This window comes from Mustela nigripes, chromosome 1, assembly GCF_022355385.1.
Source record: "Mustela nigripes isolate SB6536 chromosome 1, MUSNIG.SB6536, whole genome shotgun sequence".
Taxonomy (NCBI): domain Eukaryota; kingdom Metazoa; phylum Chordata; class Mammalia; order Carnivora; family Mustelidae; genus Mustela; species Mustela nigripes.
The window spans coordinates 180,242,880-180,266,377 of record NC_081557.1 but is presented as its reverse complement, the minus strand read 5'-3'; the positions used below and the strand labels follow the sequence as shown (position 1 = coordinate 180,266,377).

The 23,498-nt window shown below is 40.8% G+C and overlaps 1 protein-coding gene across 1 annotated transcript in view; it reads right to left on the bottom strand.

The window, feature by feature from the left end:
- SYNPO2 (synaptopodin 2) overlaps positions 1-23,498 on the bottom strand; it is a 176,446-nt gene that overhangs the window by 15,135 nt on the left and 137,813 nt on the right. Inside the window, exons 2-4 of the mRNA XM_059377846.1 lie at positions 22,350-22,501; positions 18,110-18,921; positions 13,482-15,664 (exon numbers count right to left, since the gene is read on the bottom strand). Coding sequence (XP_059233829.1) covers positions 13,482-15,664; positions 18,110-18,921; positions 22,350-22,501 — 3,147 coding nt within the window. The remainder of the gene's footprint in view (positions 1-13,481; positions 15,665-18,109; positions 18,922-22,349; positions 22,502-23,498) is intronic.

The window sequence follows — 23,498 nt, the reverse complement described above, 5'->3', positions numbered from 1 at the left end:
TCTTCAAAATGCGAAGCATTTACTTCACTTGAAAATACTAACCACAGGTGTATCTGTAATCCAATTAATGGTTCAAGGAGGTATCTCAGGAGGCATTAGTATGCTTTAATTTTCCCCTCTTGTTAGCTATTATTACAGCTTTTCCTATTGCTATAGCTTTCTTAATGTTCTCACAAAACTCCAATATCTAATTTCTTAGACATGATATTGGATATTAACACTATAGCAAATTTTGCGATGTGGGCCACACATTTATTCAAAGGACCTTGTTCCTTATCATCCCCTGACTACTCCTGTTTCCCAAGTTCACCTTCATATTGATATGTTAGGTAGTTTTAACTATCAATTGCCAAACGACTTTTTCCTTTTTCAATATTGATTCATGCAGATACACAGGTGAGTTAACAAAGCCCTGTGAATTAGCTACAAACACTTCATCAACCCTCTAAGCCACATTGGCTGTGTAGTCTTAGCCCAAGATAAAAGATAAATTCTTCTGGAGGTACTAAAATGTCTAGATCCTTATAAATAGGCATTTGAGATGGAGAGTAGGGACCCTTCTGTTAATATGTATGCCTGAAGTTCTTAAGCAACTATCCACTAAAAAACAAAAAATGAAAAACTCTGGGGAAGGGATAGAAAAAGGAATGTCTAGAGCTTATCTCTTTGTAAAAAGATTCCTAAGTTAAACCCATCAAAAATTTCCTCTCTTTGTTCTGATCTAGTTCTTACACATGATGAGACACTTTCTGATAGTGATGTGCAGACTTTTCAGTTGCATCCTTATCCTTAACTTTGCCTGTTTTGAAATGGTTACGTCTAAGGCAGTTAAGTTCTTTCCAAACTTTAAATCATAGGCCAGCAATCACTGGCCATTTGGAATCACACATGGCTGTGACCTAGGCTAGAGCTTTTGTGTGTGTTGAAGCTGGGAGGAAAGTTATCTCCAAATTCTTTCATTTAAAGGGCCTGAAGGAGGTGGGCGGGGAGACAATGGCTTACAATTTATCACCATTGGTCAGGTATTCTCAGGTGAAATGCAACTTTGATGCTATAACAAGTTGCTAAATGAAGTTCACTCTAGATCAGTACTTTTTTTTTTTTCTTTTTGCAAAAATTTGAAGTCTACATGAGACCAGATGAAGTCTGACGATGCAGTCATCCCCAACAATACACTGATAATTAAAATTTATGCATCATTCATAAGATAGGATTTTCACTTTGACCATGGTTGACAGTGCTAGGTAGACTATTACAGAAGTTTAAAAAAACAAAGCAGAAGGACAACAAAACAGAGGTTGAATACTGAAAGCAAAGAAGATAAATGCCGAATGGTTTTTTTCTTATAGAAGATTGCTTTCTGTATGAATGCATGGTACATCTGATATAATTCTGTACAATGGAACATGGGTGTTTTGACAGCGAAGTGTGGAGATCTCGTGATGCAGGTGAAATGACAAGGAAAGGGAACTGGAAATTCTACTTTATAGCATTGCCAGCTGTTTCTCACCCACCTCGTGGCTCCCCGAGGCCTAGCACTTCCTCTGAGCTTCACAATGCTCCCCCTTCTCAAGGAGTATCTGTGTGTGTTTCAAGAATAGTCAGAAGGCATTATAATCATACTTACAGACACTATAACTGAAGGAAATCATTCTACTCATGGCTTGAAGAAAAGAAAAAAAATATTCTCCCCTAAGCTCTGTTTTTTTCTTATTAGAAAAAATGATTATTTAATTTTAAGATGTGTTTTCTACAAATATCCTGGAATTGAAGGGATAAGGAACAAACAAATTTTGTCTTGTCAGGTATTAATCTGACCTTGCTTTTTAAAAAGTATTGAACTACACCAAAATACAAAACTTTTTAACCCGAAATTTTTTTAGAAGACACATATATAGCAAATTATAAAATCTCAGAGGTGGATGGGATTCGAGATCTGTAATCAGGTTTCAAGTAGGTGCAGGAGTGTCTTTTACAACACACCTGATAGGCATTGTAGTGAGAAAAAGCACAGGCTATGAAAACAGATAAACTCAGTTGGCAGGTCTCCCACCTTAGGACTAGCTGTGTGACTTTGGGCACTTTTCTTAACCTCTCTGAGCTCCAGTTTCTTATCAATTAAAAAAATGATAGTTTTCCACCAAATAAGGTTGTTATGAGAACTAAATACATGTATTAAAGCTCTTAACACCTTTTGTGTGTCCAACATATATGTTAATTCCTTCTCCATCTCTTCCCCACAAGATTTTGAAGTTTTATGTTAAACTGAAACTTACTGTTTTGTAACTTCTGTTGATTACTCCAAACCTTTCTTTTTCATCAATAGATACATTTACTCCCTCATTCACAATAGTTCCTCAAATATCTAACTCTCCTATCTCTTGTTGGTCTCTTCTCCTCCCACTGGTAAATGTACAAACATTCATCTCATATTACAGAACTTCCAGACATCACCATCCTTTTTGTTTTAGCAATAAACTTTAGTGCGTCAAAGATCTGAAAACAATGGTCTTGCTGGGATCAAAGCTGCTACTCAGTGGGTCTACCTGTCCCTTTGTTCTGTACATTTCTCCTAGTATTTAAGCAGCCCCTGACTGATTGCAGTTTGTCTATCTATCACACCATGTGATCATCATAATGGAAAGGCACAACAAAAACACTGGGATCTCCCCCAGTGATCCTTAAAGTACATGAATTTGGGTGTTTTTTAGATCTGAAAATTTTACAGTCATACTTGTTTTCCCTTTAAGAGGTTAATTAGCACTCAAAGTGCTCCAAAATTCTCCTTTAGCCTAGATCCCAAAATAAAAATGTTTTGATTACTGCCAGAGAGATTTAAGTTAGTTATTAGTAAGAACATTTTTGATCAGAGATAACAGACTCTATTGCCCTACAGCCAAGGGAAGTCATACAATCCCTTTCCCCAGAGATAAGAAAAGACGGCCAAGGAACTCTGTAGAGTCCCTTCTTCAGATGATAAAACTGTATCATTCTCTTCCTAGAAGTATTTCTTCTCGTCCTTGCTTAGAAGCAGGAGGCCCTACAAAATCACATCTGAAGGCCCTCTTTATTCTCCTATTTTCAAAAATAAAGAAAAAGAATGTTCCGAGAAAATTATTCCCAAGTTTGAGAGAGGCTGCCTGCGAAGCCCTTTTGGAGCGGAAAGAGGGTTTGCTGCCCCCTGGTGGACCTCTGAGATCATGCCCGCAAAATCCGCGCACCCCCGCCGATCACTGCTGACAAGGCCTCCAAACAGTGGAAAACAGGTGCAGTTTACAAGTCTGGCTGTGCCTGACTGGACAAACTGGAAAACTATTTATGGGTTTTAAAGAATAAGGTTGACCTAAGTGTTTTTTGTGTTAGAAAAGTGTTTTACAAAGTGTGGTGCACAGCCATTAGCATCAGAATCACCTGGGTTGTATGTTACAAGAACAAATCCCTGGGCCCCACCCAGACCTACTAAGTCAGAATTTCCACGGTGGGGCCAGGAGTGGGGATGGGGGGAAGGTCTTAATTTCCCTCTGTGAACAAAAGTTGGAAAACGGTGTGTTAGAACCCTCCGAAGACAATGGTTGGCTAAAACTAAAGTGCTCTACGTAAAGGAAATCTTGTTAATTGGTAAACTTAAATGCAAAATTAAAACAAAAAATTCTAAGTGATCTCTTTTGCTTTGCTTTTTATTTCAATAATAGCACCCACCCTGAGTTGTAACATTTCGCTGGCTGTTTCATAATGGAGAATTCAAAGTCTAGTTAGTTTATTTTGGTTTATATGAAGAATGATAATTGACACCATCTGATAAGCATTAACAAGCAGTCAGTGGACCAGACCACCAATTAACTCTTGAGTGTGATATAAAGGGGGAAAAAAAAAAAAACTAACAATGGAAGGATTGGTATGACACTTAGCACTTCATTTATATTAGTCCAGCTTATTCTTTGGTGATATTGAGCTCTAGAGGACAGTTTTGTGAATATTTCTTTACCAATCTGAGACATGTCAGAAGAAAACAAAACTAAGGGGTATGCCATTCAAGAAAAAGATCTAGTTGGTTTTTTTACTTTCCAAAAAAAAAAAAAAAAAGTAATTAAATGGTACAAAAGGAAAACAGAACTAAATCAATTTAAATGTATTTAAAGCAAAAGCGATTTGGGACTCCGATAAAATTTTCAGCCTCTCAGGTTGTTTTGATTTTTTTTTTTTTAATTTCTCTTCAAGGTTGATCCCAACTTCTGCTTCTGACTCAGTAAGATTCTAGAGGCACACCAGGAAACCCACAAAAATTCCCTGGGTTTGAAAGGCAGCTGGAATTCTAGGTTCCTCCCTACACCAGGCACTCAAATTCTGAGAATTGTTTTTCATCCCTTGCTCTGTGAACTGGAAGTTTGCTCTGTTCAGAGAGAGGGTTCACCCTGTTTTTGGAAACCGCTCATGCTTCTCAGGCAAGGGGATCAATTACTCTAAAAAGGCCAGGTTGCTGACCCTTTGTCCTGGGACAGCGCTGGGAAGGAGGGGTAAGAACAGCTGTCTGCAGCACCTTCCGGGGTCAGCCAGGTTCTGTCAGAGCCCCAACTGTTGCAGTCTGAATTGGGGTGGCCTAGGCAATCAGGTGGCCAGCTGTTTTATTTTCTGTGGGATAGGCCTATTTAAACTTCAACTATCCCACCAGAACCCTCCTCAGGAGACCAACCACCCAAATTTGAGACTATATTTAATTTACAAGCATCCCCCTCCTAAGAATTCTCTGTATATTGCTAAGGTCCCCAAACTTGTTTTACTAACATTGATACTTTGAATTGAACACAGTCCCTTTATAGTGGAGTCTCAAAGCTGATGTTAAGGAGTTTTTTGTTTGTTCGTTTGTTTGTTTTAAATATTGTACCATCTCTTTGAATCCTAGTCTCATTTTGTATACCATTACAATGCTAAGAAAGTAGACAAAGAAAAAGAAGAAAGAAATTGTCTAACAGGCTGAAGAGAGAGGAACATAGACATAAAGTTTCAGTAAGAAGAAAACAGAAGAAACAATGACTTCTCAGTACAAGCCTCTTGAGAAGAGATTGCTTGTGTCAGTAGATTTATACAGACATTGTTTCTGCTTTTTCTATTTTTGTTGTGTTTGATCCCTAAAACTGGGATGCACATTCACAGAAAAAAGCAAAAGAACTTGTCTAATGGTTGTGTGTGTGTTTTCCTCCTTGGAAGTTTTTGAAATAGTAGCTATGGTTTGTTAAGTAACCTTTGCAATAATACTAGCAGGTAACACCTGTCGAATGCTTGCTATGTGTCAGGCACTGTTCTATACACCTAACACCATGGACTTATCTAACCTGCACAAGCTGTGAGGTGCACCCAGGATTGTCCTCATGTCACAGGGAGGGACACTGAGGCTTGAAAAGGTGGAAGCATCTACCTAGAGCCTCTCTACAAGCCAGAGGTGGGTCTGGAGGCAGTTGTAGACCCCTCAGCCCAGGTCCACATTTGCCCATTGCAAAATGTGCCTCTGTACACTTGGGGTTCGCGTGCAGGTTCTCACCTAATCATAGATGAGTTTCATTTAAGAAATGGTTACCTTTTGCCTCCCCTAAACCAAATCATGACTTTTAAATTTAGAAGTTGGGTGAGGGGGACAGTATTTTTCTGCATATTGTTCTTAAAATTTGAGAAATTTTTCTTCATCGCTCTTCTTTTTTCCCTTAATTTACCTGGTGTAAATTAAGAGAGCCCTAGAAGTAATATATGATGCTAGTTGGCTGGAAGTGGGTGTTTGAGGAGTTTGGTCTAGTGCAAATTCTGGTCAATGGTAACTAGCAAAATGTTGGGCTCCCCCCTTCCATGTATTGAGTTATAAGCAAATAGGCCGACAGAAAACTACAGCGTTTCTTTTTGCCTTGTACCTGCTTACAAGTATCTATCATTTGGGCCTACCAAACTTTAAGTCCTTTTAATATTTCCTACTTTGATGTAGATGATTTAAAGTAACTTTTGAGGTATTTCTGTGACCGGTAAAGCTTATCGCTCTGGCAGACAAGTTCTTTCAACTGTGACCTTTGTCTTGTGATCAAGAGAGGTAATGTAGACTTGTGGATAGTGAATGGCTCTGGTATTTGACTGTCAGGTCTTGAGCCTTATCCTCACCTCCTTAGAAAAGTTCTTTAACTTTTTTTCACCTCTGTTTCTCATCTGTAAAATGGGATGATCATAATATCTACTTTATAGTCATTTTGTGATGACTGAAAGTCAATGTTTGTTAGGTATGCATCTAGCATATAGTAAGTCCTTATGATTATAAGTCACCTTATTAGTGGCTCTATGATTTTTAAATTAAGGCAGTGGAGCTCTGCAAATATAATGGGGGGGGCTTACAATGAACTTAGAAGTTCATATCTTCTCTCCCTTAAGTTAGTGATGGGAATGTTCAAATTCCTGTTTAGAATCCATTAAACCAGTTCCTCAGGAGATGTTTACAAAATAACGAGACATTGCTGACGAAAAGAAAAAAAAACTACTGGAAAAACATAAGGTGTAAAAATGTCCTTGTTGGGAAGACTTTGACAGAAATAACTGTTGAGAAATCCTCCACTGAGGACACTGTGGCTAGAAAGTTCTTCTGCCTTGGGCATATCCAGGAGAGACTTTATGGAATTCTAAGATTCCAGTGACAACTATTTTTTAGATTTGAAACACTGAAAGCCCGTGACTCTCTCATTATTATTCTGTTTAGGATTATTCTTGTTGAAATGTCTTAAATTATGGATGTAGTAATAAGCCAAGCTGGGTACCATTTCACTATTTAACAAGAACATTTTCTCAATCACGTGTAGTCAGAATGACATGAAGCCCAGAGGAACACTTCCTTTTATGTAGAGATTCCGATTTTGCTTTATTTAATTTTTTTAAGTGACATTCCTCCCCAATCTCAGCCCATAAATATCACCTATTCATCCTGAAATAAGAAAATAAGAGAATTTGGGTTACTAGTACAAAATCACTGTCAAATTCACCTTTTTAAACTTATAAGACAGATGCTTCTTTCTCAGAGACTGGCTTTCTCTTCCAACATACTATCAAAGCATCTGATTTTCTAATGTCATCAACATGGTCAAAGTCACCTATAAAGTCTATCCAGAGCAGGTTCTTGCTAAATAGTTTGGAGAACACACAATTAATGGGTCTCAGAGGGTAGTATTCGGGGGTCTAATGAGACTGTGGAAACCATGCAGTATGGAAGACAGGGTTCAGGCTGGGATATCAGAAAAAGACCTAGTTTCAAGCCTAGCCTACAACTCATAAGCTTAATGACTGTTCGACAAGTGGCTTAGCATCTCTGAAGTTCAGACACCTCGCCTATAAATTGGGGATAATACCTTCTTTTCAGCGTCATACAGAGGAGTAAATGAATTCACAGTATAATCAGTTAGGAGTGCAAGCCCACATTGAATCCAGAGTCCACTAATTAACACTATGTGACCTTGGGCAAGTTATTTAGCCTCTTTGTGCCTCTGAATCCCAACTATAATCTATTTACTGGGGATAATGATACTATCTATTCTGTAAGGACTACTGATTAAAAGATACAATCTGTGGTGATCACCTATGGGAATGGAGGGAGGTGTGGCAGAAATGAGTGAAGGTAGTCAAAAGGTACAAACTCCCAATTTTACAATAAAGAGTGTAAGTCTGGAGAATATAATGTACAGTATGGTGACTATAGTTAATAATGCTATATTGTATATATGAAAGTTGCTAAGAGTAGATCTTAAAAATTCTCATAAGAAAACAATTTGTAACTGTGTGGTGATGGATGTTAACTATGCTTATTGTGGTGATCATTTCATAATAAATAAGAAATACCAAATCCTTATGTTGTAAACCTGAAACTAACATAATGTTATATGTGGATTATATCTCAATAAAAGAAAAGAGATAATCTATGAAAGATACTTGCCACAATTCAGGGCCCAAAATTTGTGCTCAGTTAATGTTAGCTATTTATATAACTTATGGGAAGCGTTTAACACTGTTCTTGGCACATAGTAGAAACATAATGCATGAATGCCACCCCACCCCCGCCCCCCACACCCGCTTTTTCCTCGGGCCTCACGAGGTTGTTGGAGTGGCTGCCCAGCTTCCATCCCCGTCCATGTAATCCTGCATTGGATCACAATACTTGAGTCCAGGTCTTTGTGTTGTCTTGAAAACAGATTATTGCATCAGGTAAAGATATCAAAGATTCCCTGACTTCTAAAATGTCTTCTAAATAACAAAACACTTAGGTGTTTGATATTTACTTCCAAGAAGAAAAATTTTCTGTTTATTCCTAGATCATGCACTACTTTTCAACTCAGAGCTCGCTTCAATCCTTTGTTTTTTTGTTTTTTGTTTTCCATGAATGAATCATTAACAGTTATCAAGGAGCTCAAGAAGTGGAGGCTGTGAAAGCAGGATTCATTCATGGCACATATGAATGTTATTATTTTGAGTATTATTAGTGTTATCAAGTAGAGGAAGGAAGACAGGCTGAAAAGTGGGTCCTTGGAACTATTTTTATTAGGGACCCTGAATGTATATTTCAGCAGTCATAAAACACACGTAATTTAGATAAACATGCCAAGAATGAGGTAATGGGGTAAAAGAAATTCTATGTATTAATAACAAAAAATGATTTAAACCATAAGACCCCAAAATAAGCCTAACTTTCTTTATACTTGAAATATACTGTATTAGCTAGCAAACTTATATAAAATCAGGAGTCTGAGAAATGTCTGACAGGATTTGGTATTTTCAATTTAATTTTTTTTTCATTCATTTGCCTCTGAGTAGTAAGCTCTGTGATTTCCAAGTGCCAAGAGGTAATCTAGAGTACAGATATACATACCATAGAAACATATTAATTTTTTGAAAATTTAATAAACTGGCTGTACCTGATAATGTTAAGGAAAGAATAAGTGTGCTTTGGGGGCTCTTCCAGAAACTGATTTTTATTGGCCTGTTGCTCCATAGAATAGACTATAATATTTGTACTTTTTTTTTTTTTTAACCATAGAGAAGAACCAGAGATTGGCCTCTTGCAGTGATTTTGCCTGGTGTTTGGGTCCTGTGGGAATTTGCGAGTTTGCTTTATGGCCTTTGGCCAGAGCTGGTGGGAAGTCTAGAGAAGAATTCAATTCTGCTTTTTCCCAGAATACTTGTTGACGAACTTAGTAGCACTGAAGTGTTACTTGAGTCTTTGTGTCCCCCAGAGTCCAGCAATAAGGGGACATGCGACCAGTAAGGGTCAGTGTGTCTGGGAATATAATGTTGGTTCTTAGATTTTATATATCTTTCTCATGAACTCTTAGCAATCTTTAAAACAAACTCAAAACTCTGATTTTAGGAGGCAGTGAGCATGCTCGCTGCCCACTGTTTCCCTCTGGAAGCATTTTAAGCATTTAGCTGTTCAGAAAACAATCACGTCTTTTTGATAACCATGACTTCAAATACCCTTCCTGCCAGGCCGGTTGTGACTCATAAAACAGCAGTGGATTTCAGGAACTCACCCTTAGAATACGGGTCCTTGCCACTTCTCAACTTTGTAAGTGGATAAAATGATACTCAGCAAGGGCTTTTGTCAGAAAGGTTAACTCCACACTCAGACACTAACAGCCCTGTGTCTTCCCAGGCTCTTAAGAGGCTGGAGTTGCCACGCAGTGCCTGTACTGGATACGCCTGTCAGCCGCACAAGGACCTTCAAAGTTCTCTAACCTAGAAGCTGTAAACAGGACAACGGTCCCACTTTTGCGAGTCCACACCCTTTAAATGCAGATCATTTGTTTTTGACATCTCAGATGTGACTCTCGCTGCCAGGCTAGAATTTAGGCTGCGTGAAAATACTCAGCAGCCCTGTCAAGAAGCCCTCTTCTCGAAAGGGGTCAGTGTGATCTGGAAGAATTGAAGAACCCTGGCTTGCTCGAAAGAACTATGTGTAACTTGGATCGGTTTTCCTGTACTTAAATGAGCTGGTTCATATGCGGATTAAATGAGATATCTAACCATTAACAGTCATGCTGGATAGATTTTGAAGTACAAACTTTTACGTGCTCCACAATGACAACCCCAATGTGTCTTATAAGACGTATTCCTAAAAACGTATGCTTTATGCTACCAATGAGCAGTCAAAATGCAGAAACAGTGTGATTCTTCCTCTCTCAAAACAGAATGTTTATTATCGAAATATTAGCAACAAAATCATAAAGGTTTTAAGGTGGAAGTGGCCATGCTCAGATTCCCAGTCTCACCAGTTCTGTGATTCAGTCTATTCTCTGACGAGACGGAGAGGCTCATGCTGTGTTTAGGTTCACATGGGCCTCTCTTCCTAGAATATCTAGTGTTGTGCATACTCCTCCCGGCACAACGGTCCAGGAAGAGAGGTTTGAGACCTTGTTAAGGGGAAACTCGTGGGGGAAAAAAACTGCATGAGATCCTGCAGCAAGTCAGTGACTGTGACTACATTTTATTTTATATCTCAGTGCCTGTAAACCATGCGGTGGATTCCCTGGGATAAGATACATAAGGCACCGAACACAGGTGCTCAGTAAATGATCACTGCTATGGTGTTGACGATGACAACTGGACTTCATAGGTGCTCTGCCCAGTAACTAAGCTAACAAAGGACAAGAGAAAAGGCAAGGTGCTAAAAAAGAAACAAAACCTGCCTCCTCATACCCCACAACCAACCAATCCAACATCTGCTACCACAACAAAGCCAACAATACCCAGATTGCAAAGGGAGTCTCGTGGGTGGGGAGCTGAGGTCACAAGTACCCAAGGCTCCCACCTGCCACACTGATGTCATTCCTGTAACTCCAACCTGGAAGGTGGTACTTTCAGCTTATTCTGCATGCAAGTTCTCAGGAGGCTGTCTGGTTGAGGAGAAGAGTCAAAGGGAATCCCTCTTCCTCCAGGGTGCTGGCTCAGTCCTCTTCCCTCCCACTCCCCCATCCTCATGGTGTGGTGACGCTCTGTCACAGACACAGTTTGGAAGGGTACCCGGGGTACCCACCCATCCTCCATAACATAGGACCATCCATATGGTTCGAGATGAGACCAATGCTTCCACTCCCAGTCGAGGTTGGTGGATGCTTTGATTGAATGCCTCGCATGTTTCTGAGAAGCTTTTTGGGAACCTTATGACACGCCCAGTTATGCTAGTGGTGTGTTTAGTCATTGACTCCAAATAGTAGCTCTGCTAAGATTGCCACCTGTCCTACAGGAAATGGACTGAAAACACTTCTCATTCCTACATACCACAAACCACTGGACAACTGGGAATACTTGTGGGTCATTACCAGCCCAAGCTACATTTGAACTGGTGATCTCAAATTAACTACCCTGTGTTCCATTATCTTTCCTCTACTTCATACCATTCTTTAAATGTTATGTCAAGAACGCAAAGTTATAAAAATGATCTCCTTTCCTGCTTCACCTTAAGAAGCCTTTTTTGGTTGTCCTATTAGAAAAGAATGCAAAATGCACAGCCTTTGACAGACTTCCTTTGCAGGGAACAAGTAATACAAACAATAGTGTTATATAATGGATAGAGTGCTTTTTCCTTTACCCTGTATTAATCTTCCTAATTGATTTCCAAAAAAGGCAAATGAGGGACTGAACGGCATCCTGTGGTTGTAACCTCTAGGTAAACTATTATCAAAGGCAATGGAAGATTTTCCAGAAAAAAAAAAAAAAAAAAGGCAAAAGAAACAGCCCCATTGTCCTGTAGCTGACCTAATTCTTTTTGTGTGTTCTTAGAGTTTTGCAGCGTGCAGACAAATGAATATGCTCACAAAAGGAAATTCAGAGGTTTTTGGAGCAACAGAAGAGAAATATCAGAGATATTACTTAGGTCAGAACAGTCCTACAGGGTAAGATTACTTTTTAAAATATGTACATTAGACAGATAAAGAAGGAAATGATATTTTAATAGGATAGTGAAAAATATCGCAGGTTGACAGTGACGGCATTAAAAGAACAGGAATACAGACATTTTCAGAGGGTGAAAGTGGTACCATGTACCCTCAAAGTAGGCAAGTTTTTATAAGTGGTCTCTAAATGTGTCTCCTGTGCTAAGTAGATGGTTCTCCTCGGAGCTGTCAAAAATGCTCTGCGGTTCTCTCTACATTAATTCCTGTTGAATATTTTCCATGGTTGGTCAGATTGGACTTAAAATAGATATGAGAAAGGTCTTCAGGTTTACTGTCAGTAACATTTTTAACTTCATCGCCAGCTGGATGACGGCATGGTGTGTGACCAATCCAAATTTACAAGGTAACCTTGCCTGAATCCTCCTGGTCCATCACACAAAAATCACAAAGTGAAGCTGAGAGAATCAAATTGCAAGGAACAGTGGGGGAAACAGTGGGCGGAAAGCAAAACAAACACAAGGAAAGCCATCTGTGAGGTCACTCAGAAATGATGCTAGTAATTGTGTGTTCTCACCCTATGGCCTCCACACACGCGGGGTTCCTCGTGCTTCACAATCAGCCCCTGCAGTCGGAAACCCTTCACGCCTCAATCGCGTGCTTTCCCAAGGGAAAATAATAATCCTAGCTACCTTTATCTGCAACCTGCTCACCCTTTTTTATGTTATTCCTTTATACTGTGCTCTACCACTTGCCCTGGCTGAGGAACACAAACTTACACTTTTCAGGGGCAATCGGAGATAACACTTGCTTCGTTTCTTAAGTAATTGGGAAGAGAAGATGGAAATCGGTCTCTAAGGATAATTAGCCTTCTTGCCCTGTCTCATTTACTTTAAGGGAGTCTTCTGAAATGAGTTAATACATAGAAAACATCTGGTGGAGAACCCAATACATAATTAGTGCTCAGTTATCACTGACACCCTCTTCCTTACCCTTCTTACTAAATATGTACATTTCAACAATCCCCAGAGTCGTCCTCTGCACTATCAAACAGGTGGCTGAGGTTGACAGACCAGAGCTGATCCCTGTCCTCAATAAATGTTTTATCTCTTCACACCCGTTATAGAGATAAAGCACTACCTAAAAAGGAACTCTCAGTCGATACATGTATCTTCTTCCTGCATCTGAACCTCTTCACCACAGGAGCACAGTAGCTGATACGCTACACAAAGGCTGTGTGCACTGTCTGCTAACACTGATCACTGTCTTTCTTGGGACTAAAGCGTAAATCCTAAGCATCCTGCTTACTTAATATAATGGCACATGTCTATTTTGGGGTGCTCCCCTATTTTTGCGAAAAAGCTAAATATGTTTTAAGTCAATCTGAGTTAGATTTTTGACTCATTAAAAATATTACGCTCCTTGGACCCAGATTGGGAAGTGACATCTGAAATTCTAAGTAAGTTGAGGACTCGCTAGGCATTCTCCGGGACTGGAGCAACACTGCAAACAGCTTGTTTCAAACAAAGTGGACACTCAGCTTCGGCTACAAGATTACTCTTCCGCGATAGATGGTTTCCACACCTGAACTGGGACACCACTTTTCTTGGCTGAGAACTTCGGCCTCGGCGCCACAAAGTAAGACGCAGAGGCTGATTCTTGCTTCGGGGAGGCGGGAATGCCCACGGGCACTGGGGACGCGCTGATGGGTGAGGCTGCCTCTGCAAAGAAGGCGGGCTGAGAGCTGTAGGCCGGCGCCGAGTACACAGAAGACGCCTGCGCAGTAGTGGGCGAGCCAGGGTTCACGGGCCGGGGAGGGAGAGCTTGCTTCATGCCCGGCACCGGGCTGACCTTGGCGGATGACTTTTGGGGGAGGCCATCCTTCGCATCTGGAGGTTGGAAAGTAAACAAGGATGCGTTTAGCTGATACGGTTGGTGCTTCATGACGTCCAAAGCATTGAGGGGTTTTTTGCCCTTTTTCTTGCTTGTCTTGGACGCCTGTGGGGCTGATGGCTGAGACTTGAGAGCGGCCAGAGGGTAGGAGGGGGAGTGGATAGGATTGTAGGCCACAGGAGGAGGGGCTCGGACGTTGGAGGAGTACTTCCAGCCGGCCGGTAGAGACGGCGTGGGAGACTGGGCGCGAGCGGCATGGGCCTGCACCGTGTCTGAATCCACCACGTACTTCTCCATCCTCGACTGCCTCTTAGCAAAGAGCTGGGCTCCTTTCCCACTCATTCCTGGAAGCTCATTAGATGGTCCCGCTGCAGCAGCGTGAGCAGCGTTTACTGGTGGTGTGGGAGCCGCTGGCTTGGGTGTGTAGTTGGGACTGGCTACCGCTGCTTGTGGTCCTCTGAAGGGACCGGCCAGGGTCAGAGCACTCGCGGGCCGAGCCGGAGCGTAGGAAGGCTGGGCTATTTTGATGGAGGAGACAACGGTGCCCTGCGACGGGCTGGACGCGGGGAAGGCAGGAGGTTGGGTTGGAGCCGCTCCTGGGGACCAGACCGGAGAGACTGGAGTTACCGGTTGGGAGGGCGAGGACTTGACTGCCGGCTTCGGAGCCACCGGAGGCGGAGTCTTGTGTTTCGCAGAGGAGCTCTGCATGAAATTACAGGCCTCGGCCCCTAAACTGAGGTAGTCTTCTTCGGGTCCGGAATCGCCTCCAGCTCCCGTGCCCTTTTTGCCCTCCGAATTTTGAAGAAGGGACAAGAGTTCGGGATTTGGGCTTACTTTGGGCTCTTTGAAGGTGAACATGGGCTTCGTCGTGCTTCTCCTTTTGGCCTCCTGCAGTATCCCCGTTCTCTTGGCCGGCACCGCGATCCTTTCATCCCGGGAAGCTATGCGCTCCGAGGCGTCGTAGAAGGCCGGCTGGGCCCACGGGGCGGGCTGGGGCCACGGAGGAGGCTGCGCGGGGCCCGCTGGGGGACTGGACATGGCTCTGGAGAAGGCTTCAGGCGGAGGCGTGACCGCGGAATAGGGCGGAGGCGCCGGGAAGTCCGCCATGGGACTTGCCACGTTCCGGGTTGGGGAGAAGGGGGTCGCCAGCTGGTTCGCAGACCCCGGGAAGGGTTTGGCTGTTCTGTTCATAGGAATCATCCTCGGTGCATCTGCGGTTTCACACGCCCCACTGAAGCCGTTCTGTTGGGGCACGTGGCCATGACCGTGGCTCACCTCGATGTAGCTTCTGCTCACGGAGCTCTGCGTTCGGACCGATTCTTCCTCCTTCCTTTGGTAGGAAGCCACGGTTCTCAGGCCGTCCGTCTGCGCAGCTTCGGGTTCTCTGCCGGGCATTCCCCCCACCCTCTCCTCCTCTTTTTGGGCCGCGATCTGATCCATTCGCTCCCTCCTCTTGGCAAACATGAGGGCGCCCTTGCCTGAGGTGTCCGGCAACATCTCCATCTTGTCCCCTCTGTTCAGCTTCTTTTCGATGTCCACGAGTCCCGAATCCCAGTCAAAGTTCACCACTTGTGCGCTGTCGTCAACGTCAGACGATAACTCTTCATCCACCTCCGATTCGCTCGTGCCCAGAAATGCTACTTCGCAAGTATCCTCTCTGTCCCCTTCTTCCTCCTCGTCGGCCTCGCGCTCAAGTTCGCCAGTGCCGTAGCTGACTAGGGTGTATTTCTTGGCCCGCCTACGGCGCTTCTTAAACATCAACACCCCCTTGGAGTTGGGGTTGGGGGCGTCTGTAAGAAGGAGCGCAATGCTTTTGCATTTAGATTTCGCTTCTTTCACCTGCTTTTCTGATAGGCTTTCACTCCTCCTGAGCCCTAGGGAAAGTACAGAAATTATACTGAGTTGATGAATTCCAAGAAGCCCTCATAGCAGCCCAGAAATCAATTCTCCTGGGGGAAAGTAAATATGGAAAAAACATGTTTACAATCAGCCACTAAGTTTTGAAGCAATCGAACTCATTTCTCCTTCTTATTTCTTTTAAAATGTATACTTTTATGATGATCTACAAGATATATATAATTCTACACAATGCTTCTGTTTCACTTGGTCATATAAATACATTTTTATGTATGGTGATTGGACTATATGTAGCACATGGATCTTAATACCTTAACAATAAGCGCTAGCTAGTAAATGTCAGTCAATACGATATAATCAAAACCAAAAAGGAAATAATTTGAGGACAGAGTATTTTCTGAAAAACAAGGTAAGACATACCTTGTACTTCCGTATTTAAATAATAAAATATCAATATAAAACTGTATCCAAGCATTTTTTAAAAGTGGGAGGGGGGGCAAGAAATTCTAAGTGTTTCTGTGTAATGAATTTAAATAATTAAGTTTTCTTCTTTTCTTTTCTTAAACTTTGACATCTCCCCAAAGTCCTTGTATTCATGGTGACTGGATCAATATAAATTCAAAAAAACTGAATGAATAATAATTGAAGGCACTGAATCAGTGATTGCTAATGATTTGGAACACTGGATCATTGTGAATACATGTAAGAAATTCAATCTACAAAGCTGTCTACATAAATTTGTTTGAAATGGATTGCTATTTTGAAATATAAGTACTTCAGTCACAGCAAGAATAAATGTAAATCTTGGGGATATTTAAAAATGATGAGACTAGTGACCTCTTAACTGTGGGTAAAAGCTGATGCAGAACTTAAGTCATTTAAAATGAGAGTTTGACAGTTTTAAAGTAACATGCATATTTAATTTTTTCCTTTATCATTATTGTTACAAGAAAACAAATTGGTGGCAAACTAATGTATAGCATTAGCTAATTGTCATCATATATTTAATGATAATGAACATGATTCACAAGCAATTTTCGAATTCTTCAAAATAGTTAACTGGAAATTTCGGAAAAACTTCTTGAATATTTCATGATTGAAAATTAGGGGGGGGTTTTGTCCCTGGGAAAAAAATCGGACTCATGATTCTGGTTTTTTTTTTTTTTTTAAATAAAATAGAATCAGAGTGAATGACTTTATGACAAAATTAGATATTCCCTGGCATTTGGATTTTATTTAGAGGAAACAGTTAAAAGCAAATTCATTATTGAATGTAACTCCTTTTTTTTGACTAGTGTTATACAACTTACTATTAAATTGACAGTCACAGTTGCACAGTTGTTGCTTACTTCACAGCCAACATGTAAAGTATGTGAGTTAATACTTAATACACTTAATATGCCATAAATGTGAAGGTGGGTACAGATGCTTCAAGTATAAGGACGATTAACAGCACTTGCCAATAAAACTACAAATGCTTCTGCTAAAAATATGCTTGGAAGGGAATAATGAGAGGTTAGAAGAATTAATATAGTACTTTGAGTTCATTACCGTTGTATATCATTCCTACCTTCAAGTGTTTTTGCTAGTCAGCTTCTACCTCCTCAAATGAAATTCTAAAATTTGTTTTAAAAAGGAAAAAAAAGAGAGAGAGAACGAGAAAAGAACAAAAATCATGCAACCTAACTGACATCCTTATCTTCATTCTCCTTTCTCTAGTCACTCCCCTAGAGAAAACAAAACACCATAAAGAGCCTTGAATGTAAATATATTTTACATTTGGGGACACTTAAATGCCTCCACAGGGTCTGGGAGACTGACCCGTGTGTCTAGAAGGTAGATGAAATGCTTTGCAGTCGAGTGAAGACATACAAAGCCGAGAGGATCATGTAACTGCTCAGTATTCCACATGTCCTTGTCTGTCAAACTCACTTCTGCAAGCATCATCAAGCTGCACAATGATTTTTTTTTTTTTTCCAAAATGAAGATCTGCTTTTAGTGTCAGTAGTGGAGCCTGTATTTTCAAGACACCTCTCAGCAGCACACTCAACCGTTTTTGACATTTAAACTCGGGAGTCCACCCGACTTCAAATACTCTTTTCTGCAATTTTACCTGAAATCTGACAACATTCTGAGACAAGTCAAAGGGACACATTAACCATATCATTTTCTTGAACAGCTCCTGTGCCTCTGGGGATCAAAGAAAATGCCTTAAATACCTTCAAATCTACAACAAACTTCAAACTTATTGCCTCCATTTCAGAAATTGGTGTTCTCCACAATTTCCCATTTGTTATTCTGTGCATTAATTAATTTCTTTTTAACCACAGAGAAAGACATAAGAAAAGTCTTAAAAAGAAAAAAAGAAAAAAAAAAACCCTGTAAATGAAGCAGCAGCGAAATGCCCTTTAAGCTCTCAGGCCCCTTCCAATAGCCCAGCAGTGGCCCTGGGCAGGACTTACGTGCGTGGCGCGCTCGGTGCTTGTGAGGTCTGCTGTGATCCCTTTCCGAGCGTGGATCTTCTCCCTGCTCTGTGCCTTCTGATGAGACTGCAAAGGATACCAGAGAAGGAGGTGCTTCTGACTGCCCTCCTTCCACTGGAGAATCCACACACCCCTTTCCTGCCTGAAGCCTGCACCCTTCCGTCTTCTGCCTGTCCAAGCAGTCGAGTATCACTTCCACTTGGGGCAGCCCCACGTCTCCTGCTTCACATCCCCGGGTCACTTTTAACTCTTTGCCACTGGAGAGCTGGATTATCTTGCTGGACCTCAGAGAAGGCTCCCCTTTCTCCCTCGTGGGGACTGAATTTATGTGGACAATTCCGCAGTGTTGTACATGAGGATCTGGGTCAGGAGACTTGGATTTTTCAGCTCCCAGGAGAGCCACCACGGGGACATTCGTGACCTTGTGTCTCTCTTGTGAAAGGGACAGTTGTAGTTCAACCACAGGGCCTGGCTGCCCGACTTCTGGCTTCTCCCTTAAGATGATCTCCTCTGCTAAGTGTCCTGTTTGGGAGTCAGGCATATGGGGAGCGACATGGTAGCTCAGGCCTGTTTCTTCTTGTATGCTCCCAGAAAAACCAGGACCACTCCCTTGGTCCCCAGCTAGAGGAGCCCCACTCCTGACCGAGGCAACGTACAGCTCTCTGTTCTGGTTCTTTGTGGCTGGTTGAATTTGCAGGATGGTACTTTCCACGGGCCCCTCATGGGTGAGATGCTCAGGGGTTTTGTTTTCCGTTTCAGAGATGGAACTCTCATTTACTCCACTGGATGGTCTGCGCACAGGAAAATCAGTCCAGAAGGTTAAATCAGAGTGTTACACCTGCCAAAGAACTTTCTGACACTTTTAGGATACATGATACAGTCAAAATATTTCCTCTTAAATGTCAAGTGCAACATATTTGAGAACAGAAGTTGGCAGCATGTTGATATTATTATTTAAAGATCTTCCAAATAAACTTTTTTTTTTTTTAAAGCAAAGCAAAAATGCTTACAAAAGATTATGGAACCTAAATCTACCCTAAATTCAGCTTTGATTTTTTAAAAGCACAGGTTGTAGCTACATGGATGTCCTTTATCTGTAATTATTTGGGTGTTTTCAAATAGCCATGTTTGTTCTAATATGACAAAGCATTTCAATGTCTTACTGATGAAGTATAGGTCTGAACATTGTAAAGTCATGTAAACATATTCAGCAACTTCAGAGTAATATTAATATACAGATAATTCAAGTAGTCCTTTTAGAGGCTGTGCTTTCTTGAAAGGAATGAAATAGAAGCTGTTTTTCAAGCTCCAGGGAGCATGTGTTTTGTAATAAATGGACCCCAGCCCAGTACTCTTGTGTAAAGAGAAATCCTTTCCATGCTGCAATGAATCATTGAGTCATGGGGTATTTATAATTGGAGATGTCTCCCCTTCTCCCATTTGAACCTGTCTCTTGGAGCATTTCCTTATAGGATCTCTGAAGTCATACCATTCCTTTATCTGTCAACTAAGAAGCCCAGCTCTGCTCACTACCATCCTTTGCTTTTGACCTTAGCCATTGCCAGCTGGTTTTGCAAACCTGGGTTTGCAAGAAGCAATGCCAGTTTAAGTGTCAAACAACTTCTTGCTAAAGCTCTAATTTAAACTCAAACTGCTTTTAGAAGAGAAGCATCACTTGCAGAACAGCTGTAGGAGATGCCTTCATGTCTCACATGTGTAAGTTTTTTTTTTTTTTTAAAGCAGCAGTGTCTATCTCTGCCCCTTTCCTCCTCCTCAGAATGCCCCCTGATTAATGCCAGATTATCATTTGATGAGAGTGAATGAACCCTACTCAAGGGGCTACCCCAAGGAATATACCTTAGAATCTGTCTGATGGCATTTCTGACAAATGTTCAAAATAATCGCTCCTAACTTTGCTTTTGTCTGCAATTAGTAAAGCAAAACTAAGCAAAACAATAAGAAAAAAACTAATAGTCAAATGAAATGCAGCTTTCTCTAAGGAAGTAATCTGTAAAGCTTCCTGATAATTAAAAAATATTATAGCATTTTAAAAACATGATGATAGCAAATTAGATCTTTCTTATATAGGAAATGATTAATACACTCTATGCAACCAAATTTGATGGCACCAAAAGGTCAGAGAGTTTTAATTTAGGAAGGCCTCAGATGGAAGTAGATTAAATCACTTTGAATTATGTTAGCAATCAATTATGAAGCTGAGAAGAGAGTCATTTGAACTTTTTCCAGTCTTACAGAGTGTAATACAGGCAAATGGATCATATAAATGTTAACATTTACTGGTAGCAGAAGTAAAACAGATATACAGGAATACAAATCATAAAAGCTCTAAAGGTTAGAGAGTTGTATCTTAAAATGCTCATTTCCTTTCAGTCTACATAGGTACAATGTTCAGATACCCAGAATGGTGATGGTAGTGGTGATGATGATGGTCTTTCGGCTAATTTTAATTTGAGATTCCATTTCAATCTCATCCATTAATTATTTATTTTGCAAAAGTCCAAATACTTAAGAGAAAATCATCATCATCATATCTCCAGTTATTGAAAGTAACAGAGAGCTAGTTCATTTATTTCTGAAAGTAAACATGTACCTAACATTCAGCTTTAAATCACCAAGGATTTTCCCAGTGATAGTCATTGTAATCAAAACAAGAACTAGCAGGGAATGTCCCAGACCACAAGTACGTTCCTAAGAAATTGGCCTCGTTAAAAGAGTAAAGACACTAAGAAGGGAATAAATTAGAAAAGGTTTTCCCCCTTTTGGGGATGTGATTAAACCTTTAACAAAGATGGAAGTCTTCAAATACCTCAGAGATTTATGCACGATAATGGCAAACACCCCGTCCACACTTGGCAAGACTCCTGTTAGTTTGCTTTTAAAAGCAAATGGCGGCTTCTTAATGAAGTAGGATCCTGAAGGCTTAAACATTGGGCTTGATGGGTAAATATTTAGATGGGAGAGTCTAAGAATAGTGCTACATTTCTTTTATTTTCACAAGATCATGGCCATGTCGAGTTCATGTGTGAAATGGAATCAATAGTGAATGATTATCAGAGGGGTGATGCTGCACATCGTTCAACCACAGAGTTAAGACAAAACCTGGAGGGCTTTCAATTCTGTGTGAGATTGTCCTCTGGCATCCTCCCGAAGGCTGCTCTCCAGGAAGCCAGAACTTTCCTTTCTGGATTCATTACAGTGTCATGGTCAGAGGCTCACTAGCAAAGTCAGTATGGGTTTGTACAGGGTCCTGTGATTTGCACAGGGCTGTAAAAATGTGGATGCTGTCGCATTTTTGTGATTGCCCTTGTTGTTTTCTTTTGTTTTAATGTTTAAAGTTTACTACTGCATTTTTAAGCAATTAGGTAGGGAGGGTGGTATTTGGGGAGATCGAATTAACAATGATTTCCATTAGTAGTCCAAAACCTATATTCTATCCGTCTGCTTTTTTCCATACACAAATGATTTTGCTAGAGGTCCTGACAAGCAGAAATCGAGCTGCTTTTAGGGTTTTATGTGGTTCTTTTCCTTCTCTAGGCATTCTCTTTCTATAAAAAAAAAATTATTGTACAGGGTAATAGTTTAACACTTAAACATTTTGTAATGGAATTGATTGCTGTTCTTTTTTAAATTTTTAATTCCAGTACAGTTAACATGCAGTGTAATATTAGTTTCAGGTGTACAAAACAGTGATTCAACACTTCCATACACAGCCAGTGCTCAGCACGACAAGTGCACTCCTCAATCCTCATCACCCATCTCCCCCTCCACCACCACCCACTACCATCCCCCCACTGGTAACCTTCAGTCTGTTCTCTGAAGTTAAATTAAACATTTTTAACTCATCGGTGAATAAGGTAGTGATCCTGATGCACCGCAAAATCTTGACCTAGAAGTATTAAATTATGTCCAACATAATGAGCTTTCTAAGGCACTTGTCTAAAATACTTGAGATTTTCAACAAAGCTCATGATACAAAAATTTTCAAATTAATTCTCAATTAACCAGAAAATTAACTGCCATTTCTCAAACACGGTGGTTCTTCTGTTTAACTATACTAACCTTCCACAGAGCAACCCCAATTTCCCCATAAATGACAAATGATACATTTAGTAAAAGCTATAGTCATTCCTATCTAAAAGATAGGGATCTATTTTTTCTCTTTCAAAAGAAAATATATACCCCAACAAATCTTCTGTACCTTTTGATAAGCATTTGGAGAGAGTCCCTTATGCTCTCCATGAGCTTGATGACTTGGGGGTAGGTGAGGTCCGCACAGGGGTTGCCATTGATGGAGACGACTTCATCTCCTTCACAGAGCCCAGACCCAGAGGCTTTGCTTTGGCTTCGGATCTGAGTGGAGTGAAAAAAGAAAGGAAGACTTAGAATCATATCATTTGTAAAAACAAAAACAAAACACAAAAAACCATACCACCATCTCTGAGAAACATTTATTTGGGAGTTAAATAGTTCTGTAATCTATAAAATCAGCCCTGATTTTTAATCCAACCGTTGACCTAGAAGACCACTTAAACCCCTCTTACCCCTCTCACACACACAGTGTATAATGCACCATGATGTCAACATTTAATTCATAGCATTGTAGGTGAATGGAAAAGGAAAGCAAATCTATAGTAAATGAACTGGAATCAAAGAAATAAAGAATAGAGAAAAGTGAGGGCTGACATGTTAAAATAATGATGTTTACATTGAAAATAACTGTCACACTGTGAAGGATGACCCCAGTCAGAGAGTGACCTCTCACATTCAAAAAAGTGTGAAAAGCCTTTCCTATTGAGGAGATGGGCTGAACACTGGCTGTAAGAAGGAGCTGTAAGGCAGGACAATGTAAGGAAAGAGATGTACAGCTAAATGAACTAGTGAAAGCCATCCCAGCGTAATGGGGAAGTTAGGCAGCAGGATACTAAGAATTATGTCAAAGAGAAAAATCCTGTATTGAAATCAACTATTCAAGTCTTGGTACAAAGCAATGTTTAGCAAAAAGGGAAGGAAAAAAGGGATGATTTTGCAAATAACAAAAACATCCCTGCTATAACCATTGCCTCATATTCTTGCCCAGAATGATATGGAACAAAAACTGAATAAAAACCTAACAGAGAACTTTCAGAACCTGGAAAAGAGAAATTCAGAGGAGTAGAATAATGGCAGAGAGTTCTCACCAGCTCCTTAGTGAGGAACACTTGGAGGTTTATATCCCATATAATTCGGAATATGGCAAAATGTTATGCTGATTATTCTCCCTGTGCCCTTCCAGGTTCATTCTCCTCCCTCCTCGGTGCTGCATTGTGCCAGTGGGGGACTGGCTCCTAGAGACTGCATTGGAGGACCT